This window comes from Dendrobates tinctorius, unplaced genomic scaffold, assembly GCF_039654945.1.
Source record: "Dendrobates tinctorius isolate UK_male_01 unplaced genomic scaffold, ASM3965494v1 ptg000251l, whole genome shotgun sequence".
NCBI lineage: Eukaryota > Metazoa > Chordata > Amphibia > Anura > Dendrobatidae > Dendrobates > Dendrobates tinctorius.
In genome coordinates this window covers 4,812,501-4,822,296 of record NW_027361918.1, presented here as the reverse complement: position 1 = coordinate 4,822,296, position 9,796 = coordinate 4,812,501, and the positions used below count along the sequence as shown (strand labels likewise).

At 43.4% G+C, this 9,796-nt stretch overlaps 1 protein-coding gene across 2 annotated transcripts in view; it reads left to right on the top strand.

Annotated features, from left to right (window-relative positions):
- The first annotated feature begins 585 nt into the window (after positions 1–585).
- ZNF513 (zinc finger protein 513) overlaps positions 586–9,796 on the top strand; it is a 46,110-nt gene continuing 36,899 nt past the window's right edge. Inside the window, exon 1 of one of the 2 annotated variants that reach the window (XM_073557768.1) lies at positions 586–860. In XM_073557768.1, coding sequence (XP_073413869.1) covers positions 821–860 — 40 coding nt within the window. In that variant the 5' untranslated portion in view covers positions 586–820. The remainder of the gene's footprint in view (positions 861–9,796) is intronic. The other variant, XM_073557767.1, reaches the window with a different exon arrangement.

Here is a 9,796-nt window from a genome sequence, read left to right as displayed (position 1 = left end):
CGCCCCCGGTGTGTGACATCCGGCCCCACCGCCCCCGGTGTGTGACATCCAACCGCATCGCCCCCCGGTGTGTGACATCCAACCGCATCGCCCCCCGGTGTGTGACGTCCAACCGCATCGCCCCCGGTGTGTGACGTCCAACCGCATCGCCCCCGGTGTGTAACATCCAACCGCATCGCCCCCCGGTGTGTGACACCCAACCGCATCGCCCCCCGGTGTGTGACATCCAACCGCATCGCCCCCCGGTGTGTGACGTCCAACCGCATCGCCCCCGGTGTGTGACGTCCAACCGCATCGCCCCCCGGTGTGTGACATCCAACCGCATCGCCCCCGGTGTGTGACATCCGGCCCCACCGCCCCCGGTGTGTGACATCCGGCCCCACCGCCCCCGGTGTTAGCCGCCACCGTTGCCATGGATGATAAGTCCGCCCATGACATTTCTTGGAGGGGCACATACTTTTCTCCTCATGGGGGGACGCAGACAAGAATAAGAGTATAATCTGTGATGATGACGTCACAGGTGCAGAGAGTAGAACTCTGAGGTGATAGTGACGTCACAGCACAGCATATGACGGATTACCAGGCTGGTGCTAGGGAAGTTGTTGCCATGGTGATGACACATCTGCAGTAGTGGGAAGACAAAGGTGACTACATCTCCCGGCATTCCTCCCGATGCCAGCGGAAGTGTGCGCGTACCAGCCGGATGTGACGTCAACGCTATTCCTCCGACCGGAAACACATGAGGGAGCCGAGCTGAGGGATGCTCTGAACCGGAAATACCGAGAGCGGCGCCGGAAGTACCGGGGGAGGAGGAGGAGCCATGCCGCGGAGGAAACAGGCCAACCCCCAACCGGTGAAATGTGAGCGCGTCTGTGGGTGTGGTGTGCGCGAAAAATATGTACACCCCCTGTACCCCATACATATACACCCCGTGTCCTCCTGTGTACCCCATATATATATATATATACACCCCGTGTCCTCCTGTGTACCCCATATATATATATATATATATATACACCCCGTGTCCTCCTGTGTACCCCATATATATATATATATATATACACCCCGTGTCCTCCTGTATACCCCATATATATATATATACACCCCGTGTCCTCCTGTGTACCCCATATATATATATATATATATACACCCCGTGTCCTCCTGTGTACCCCATATATATATATATATACCCCGTGTCCTCCTGTGTACCCCATATATATATATATATACACCCCGTGTCCTCCTGTGTACCCCATATATATATATATATACACCCCGTGTCCTCCTGTATACCCCATATATATATATATACACCCCGTGTCCTCCTGTGTACCCCATATATATATATATATACACCCCGTGTCCTCCTGTATACCCCATATATATATATATACACCCCGTGTCCTCCTGTGTACCCCATATATATATATATATACACCCCGTGTCCTCCTGTATACCCCATATATATATATACACCCCGTGTCCTCCTGTGTACCCCATATATATATATATATATACCCCGTGTCCTCCTGTGTACCCCATATATATATATATATATACACCCCGTGTCCTCCTGTGTACCCCATATATATATATATATATATACCCCGTGTCCTCCTGTGTACCCCATATATATATATATATATATACACCCCGTGTCCTCCTGTATACCCCATATATATATATATACACCCCGTGTCCTCCTGTGTACCCCATATATATATATATATACACCCCGTGTCCTCCTGTGTACCCCATATATATATATATATACCCCGTGTCCTCCTGTGTACCCCATATATATATATATATACACCCCGTGTCCTCCTGTGTACCCCATATATATATATATATATATATATACACCCCGTGTCCTCCTGTGTACCCCATATATATATATATATATATACACCCCGTGTCCTCCTGTATACCCCATATATATATATATACACCCCGTGTCCTCCTGTATACCCCATATATATATATACACCCCGTGTCCTCCTGTATACCCCATATATATATATATATATATACACCCCGTGTCCTCCTGTATACCCCATATATATATATACACCCCGTGTCCTCCTGTGTACCCCATATATATATATACACCCCGTGTCCTCCTGTGTACCCCATATATATATATATATATATACACCCCGTGTCCTCCTGTATACCCCATATATATATATATATATATATATACACCCCGTGTCCTCCTGTGTACCCCATATATATATATATATATACACCCCGTGTCCTCCTGTATACCCCATATATATATATATATATATATACACCCCGTGTCCTCCTGTATACCCCATATATATATATATACACCCCGTGTCCTCCTGTGTACCCCATATATATATATACACCCCGTGTCCTCCTGTGTACCCCATATATATATATATATATATATACACCCCGTGTCCTCCTGTATACCCCATATATATATATATACACCCCGTGTCCTCCTGTATACCCCATATATATATATATACACCCCGTGTCCTCCTGTACACCCCATATATATATATATATATATATACCCCGTGTCCTCCTGTGTACCCCATATATATATATATATATATACACCCCGTGTCCTCCTGTATACCCCATATATACACCCCGTGTCCTCCTGTATACCCCATATATACACCCCGTGTCCTCCTGTGTACCCCATATATATATATATATATACACCCCGTGTCCTCCTGTGTACCCCATATATATATATATACACCCCGTGTCCTCCTGTGTACCCCATATATATATATATACACCCCGTGTCCTCCTGTATACCCCATATATATATATATATATACACCCCGTGTCCTCCTGTGTACCCCATATATATATATATATACACCCTGTGTCCTCCTGTATACCCCATATATATATATACACACCCCGTATCCTCCTGTATACCCCATATATATATATATATATATATACACCCTGTGTCCTCCTGTATACCCCATATATATATATACACACCCCGTATCCTCCTGTATACCCCATATATATATATATATATACACCCTGTGTCCTCCTGTGTACCCCATATATATATACACCCCGTGTCCTCCTGTGTACCCCATATATATATATATATACACCCCGTGTCCTCCTGTGTACCCCATATATATATATATATATATACACCCCGTGTCCTCCTGTATACCCCATATATATATATACACCCCGTGTCCTCCTGTATACCCCATATATATATATATACACCCCGTGTCCTCCTGTGTACCCCATATATATATATATACACCCCGTGTCCTCCTGTGTACCCCATATATATATATATATACACCCCGTGTCCTCCTGTGTACCCCATATATATATATATATACACCCCGTGTCCTCCTGTGTACCCCATATATATATATATATACACCCCGTGTCCTCCTGTGTACCCCATATATATATATATATATATATACACCCTGTGTCCTCCTGTATACCCCATATATATACCCCGTGTCCTCCTGTATACCCCATATATATACACCCCGTGTCCTCCTGTATACCCCATATATATACACACCCCGTGTCCTCCTGTGTACCCCATATATATATATATATATATATATATATATACACCCTGTGTCCTCCTGTATACCCCATATATATATACACCCTGTGTCCTCCTGTATACCCCATATATATATATATACACCCTGTGTCCTCCTGTATACCCCATATATATATATATATATATACACCCTGTGTCCTCCTGTATACCCCATATATATATATATACACCCCGTGTCCTCCTGTGTACCCCATATATATATATATACACCCTGTGTCCTCCTGTGTACCCCATATATATATATATATATATATATATACACACCCTGTGTCCTCCTGTATACCCCATATATATACACCCCGTGTCCTCCTGTATACCCCATATATATACACCCCGTGTCCTCCTGTATACCCCATATATATACACCCCGTGTCCTCCTGTATACCCCATATATATACACACCCCGTGTCCTCCTGTGTACCCCATATATATATATATATACACCCCGTGTCCTCCTGTATACCCCATATATATATATACACCCTGTGTCCTCCTGTATACCCCATATATATATATATACACCCCGTGTCCTCCTGTATACCCCATATATATATATATACACCCCGTGTCCTCCTGTGTACCCCATATATATATATATACACCCTGTGTCCTCCTGTATACCCCATATATATATATATACACCCTGTGTCCTCCTGTATACCCCATATATATATATATACACCCCGTGTCCTCCTGTGTACCCCATATATATATATACACCCTGTGTCCTCCTGTATACCCCATATATATATATATACACCCCGTGTCCTCCTGTATACCCCATATATATATACACCCCGTGTCCTCCTGTGTACCCCATATATATATATACACCCCGTGTCCTCCTGTGTACCCCATATATATACACACCCCGTGTCCTCCTGTATACCCCATATATATATACACCCTGTGTCCTCCTGTATACCCCATATATATATATATATATATATATACACCCTGTGTCCTCCTGTATACCCCATATATATATATATATATATATATACACCCTGTGTCCTCCTGTATACCCCATATATATATATACACCCCGTGTCCTCCTGTATACCCCATATATATATACACCACGTGTCCTCCTGTGTACCCCATATATATATATACACCCCGTGTCCTCCTGTATACCCCATATATATATATACACCCAGTGTCCTCCTGTATACCCCATATATATATATACACCCTGTGTCCTCCTGTATACCCCATATATATATATATATATATACACCCCGTGTCCTCCTGTGTACCCCATATATATATATATATATATATATATATATACACCCCGTGTCCTCCTGTATACCCCATATATATATATATATATATATATATATACCCTGTGTCCTCCTGTATACCCCATATATATATATATATACACCCTGTGTCCTCCTGTGTACCCCATATATATATATACACCCTGTGTCCTCCTGTATACCCCATATATATATATATATATATATATATATATACACCCCGTGTCCTCCTGTGTACCCCATATATATATATATATACACCCCGTGTCCTCCTGTGTACCCCATATATATATATACACCCCGTGTCCTCCTGTGTACCCCATATATATATACACCACGTGTCCTCCTGTGTACCCCATATATATATATATATATACATCCCGTGTCCTCCTGTGTACCCCATATATATATATATATATATATATACACCCCGTGTCCTCCTGTGTACCCCATATATATACCCCGTGTCCTCCTGTATACCCCATATATATATATACACCCCGTGTCCTCCTGTATACCCCATATATATATATACACCCCGTGTCCTCCTGTGTACCCCATATATATATATATATATATATATATATATATACACCTCGTGTCCTCCTGTATACCCCATATATATACACCCCGTGTCCTCCTGTATACCCCATATATATATATATATATATACACCCCGTGTCCTCCTGTATACCCCATATATATATATATATATACACCCCGTGTCCTCCTGTGTACCCCATATATATATACACCCCGTGTCCTCCTGTGTACCCCATATATATATATACACCCTTCTATATACACTTCCTGCTACACTGCTCCAAGTACTCAGCAGTGAGGGACACTCACTTCAGGAGACTCTCACATCTCTTCCCGGATTTCACCACCATGAAGGAGGAAGAGAAAGCATATATCCTGCTGGGGGAAGAAGAGAGAGCAGTGGAGATAGCAGCGCGGTATGTGAGCGAATGCCATAGACTGCGAGAAAGAGAACTCTGATATGCCATGGACTTCTATGGCACCCACCCTGGATATGCCCCAATCCCCCATCCACCTTCCCTATGCCATGGACTTCTATAGCCTCATCCTGGATCTGCCCCCATGCCGCCATCCACCTTCCCTATGCCATGGACTTCTATAGCCCCAACCTGGATCTGCCCCATCCACCTTTCCTACAGCCCCTTCCCAACATCCCTACAGTCCCTATCCCTATTCCCTTCTGTACACCTGCTTTGGCAAAACTAATGTGTATTTAGTCCTGCCAATAAAGCTTCTTTGAATCTTGAATCTTGAATCTTGAATCTACACCCCGTGTCCTCCTGTGTACCCCATATATATATGTACCACGTGTCCTCCTGTGTACCCCATATATATATATACACCACGTGTCCTCCTGTGTACCCCATATATATATATATATATACACCCCGTGTCCTCCTGTGTACCCCATATATATACCCCGTGTCCTCCTGTATACCCCATATATATATATATACACACCCCGTGTCCTCCTGTATACCCCATATATATATATATACACCCCGTGTCCTCCTGTATACCCCATATATATATATATATACACCCCGTGTCCTCCTGTGTACCCCATATATATACCCCGTGTCCTCCTGTATACCCCATATATATATATATATATACACCCCGTGTCCTCCTGTATACCCCATATATATATACACCCCGTGTCCTCCTGTATACCCCATATATATATATATACACCCCGTGTCCTCCTGTGTACCCCATATATATATATATACACCCCGTGTCCTCCTGTGTACCCCATATATATACACCCCGTGTCCTCCTGTGTACCCCATATATATACCCCGTGTCCTCCTGTATACCCCATATATATATACACCCCGTGTCCTCCTGTATACCCCATATATATATACACCCCGTGTCCTCCTGTGTACCCCATATATATATATATATATACACCCCGTGTCCTCCTGTGTACCCCATATATATATATATATATACACCCCGTGTCCTCCTGTATACCCCATATATATATATATATACCCCGTGTCCTGTATACCCCATATATATATATACACCCCGTGTCCTCCTGTATACCCCATATATATATATACCCCGTGTCCTCCTGTATACCATATATATATATACACCCCGTGTCCTCCTGTGTACCCCATATATATATATATACACCCCGTGTCCTCCTGTGTACCCCATATATATATATACACCCCGTGTCCTCCTGTGTACCCCATATATATACACCCCGTGTCCTCCTGTGTACCCCATATATATACACCCCGTGTCCTCCTGTGTACCCCATATATATACACCCCGTGTCCTCCTGTATACCCCATATATATATACACCCCGTGTCCTCCTGTATACCCCATATATATATACACCCCGTGTCCTCCTGTGTACCCCATATATATATACACCCCGTGTCCTCCTGTGTACCCCATATATTTATATACACCCCGTGTCCTCCTGTGTACCCCATATATATGTATACACCCCGTGTCCTCCTGTATACCCCATATATATATATATACACCCCGTGTCCTCCTGTATACCCCATATATATATATATACACCCCGTGTCCTCCTGTGTACCCCATATATATATATATATATATATATACCCCGTGTCCTCCTGTGTACCCCATATATATATATATACACCCCGTGTCCTCCTGTGTACCCCATATATATATATACACCCCGTGTCCTCCTGTATACCCCATATATATATATACACCCCGTGTCCTCCTGTATACCCCATATATATATATACACCCCGTGTCCTCCTGTATACCCCATATATATATATACACCCCGTGTCCTCCTGTATACCCCATATATATATATATACCCCGTGTCCTCCTGTATACCCCATATATATATACACCCCGTGTCCTCCTGTGTACCCCATATATATATATATACACCCCGTGTCCTCCTGTGTACCCCATATATATATATACACCCCGTGTCCTCCTGTGTACCCCATATATATATATATACACCCCGTGTCCTCCTGTATACCCCATATATATATATATACACCCCGTGTCCTCCTGTATACCCCATATATATATATACACCCCGTGTCCTCCTGTGTACCCCATATATATATATATATACACCCCGTGTCCTCCTGTGTACCCCATATATATATATATACACCCCGTGTCCTCCTGTATACCCCATATATATACACCCCGTGTCCTCCTGTGTACCCCATATATATATATACACCCCGTGTCCTCCTGTGTACCCCATATATATATATACACCCCGTGTCCTCCTGTGTACCCCATATATATATACAGTGCCTACAAGTAGTATTCAACCCCCTGCAGATTTAGCAGGTTTGATAAGATGCAAATAAGTTAGAGCCTTCAAACTTCACACAAGAGCAGGATTTATTAACAGATGCATAAATCTTACAAACCAAAAAGTTATGCTGCTCAGTTAAATTTTAATAAATTTTAAACATACAAGTGTGAGTCAATTATTATTCAACCCCTAGGTTTAATATTTTGTGGAATAACCCTTGTTTGCAATTACAGCTAATAATCGTCTTTTATAAGACCTGATCAGGCCGGCACAGGTCTCTGGAGTAATCTTGGCCCACTCCTCCATGCAGATCTTTTCCAAGTTATCTAGGTTCTTTGGGTGTCTCATGTAGACTTTAATCTTGAGCTCCTTCCACAAGTTTTCAATTGGGTTAAGGTCAGGAGACTGACTAGGCCACTCCAACACCTTGATTTTTTGCCTCTTGAACCAGGCCTTGGTTTTCTTGGCTGTGTGCTTTGGGTCGTTGTCTTGTTGGAAGATGAAATGACGACCCATCTTAAGATCCTTGATGGAGGAGCGGAGGTTCTTGACCAAAATCTCCAGGTAGGCCGTGCTATCCATCTTCCCATGGATGCGGACCAGATGGCCAGGCCCCTTGGCTGAGAAACAGCCCCACAGCATGATGCTGCCACCACCATGCTTGACTGTAGGGATGGTATTCTTGGGGTCGTATGCAGTGCCATCCAGTCTCCAAACGTCACGTGTGTGGTTGGCACCAAAGATCTCGATCTTGGTCTCATCAGACCAGAGAACCTTGAACCAGTCAGTCTCAGAGTCCTCCAAGTGATCATGAGCAAACTGTAGACGAGCCTTGACATGACGCTTTGAAAGTAAAGGTACCTTACGGGCTCGTCTGGAACGGAGACCATTGCGGTGGAGTACGTTACTTATGGTATTGACTGAAACCAATGTCCCCACTGCCATGAGATCTTCCCGGAGCTCTTTCCTTGTTGTCCTTGGGTTAGCTTTGACTCTTCGGACAAGCCTGGCCTCGGCACGGGAGGAAACTTTCAAAGGCTGTCCAGGCCGTGGAAGGCTAACAGTAGTTCCATAAGCCTTCCACTTCCGGATGATGCTCCCAACAGTGGAGACAGGTAGGCCCAACTCCTTGGAAAGGGTTTTGTACCCCTTGCCAGCCTTGTGACCCTCCACGATCTTGTCTCTGATGGCCTTGGAATGCTCCTTTGTCTTTCCCATGTTGACCATGTATGAGTGCTGTTCACAAGTTTGGGGAGTGTCTTAAATAGTCAGAAAAGGCTGGAAAAAGAGATAATTAATCCAAACATGTGAAGCTCATTGTTCTTTGTGCCTGAAATACTTCTTAATACTTTAGGGGAACAAAACAGAATTCTGGTGGTTTGAGGGGTTGAATAATAAATGATCCTCTGAATAAACTTTTCACAATTTAAAAAAAAATTAAACAAAGAAATAACATTCTTTTTTGCTGCAGTGCATTTCACACTTCCAGGCTGATCTACAGTCCAAATGTCACAATGCCAAGTTAATTCCGAATGTGTAAACCTGATAAATCTGCAGGGGGTTGAATATACACCCCGTGTCC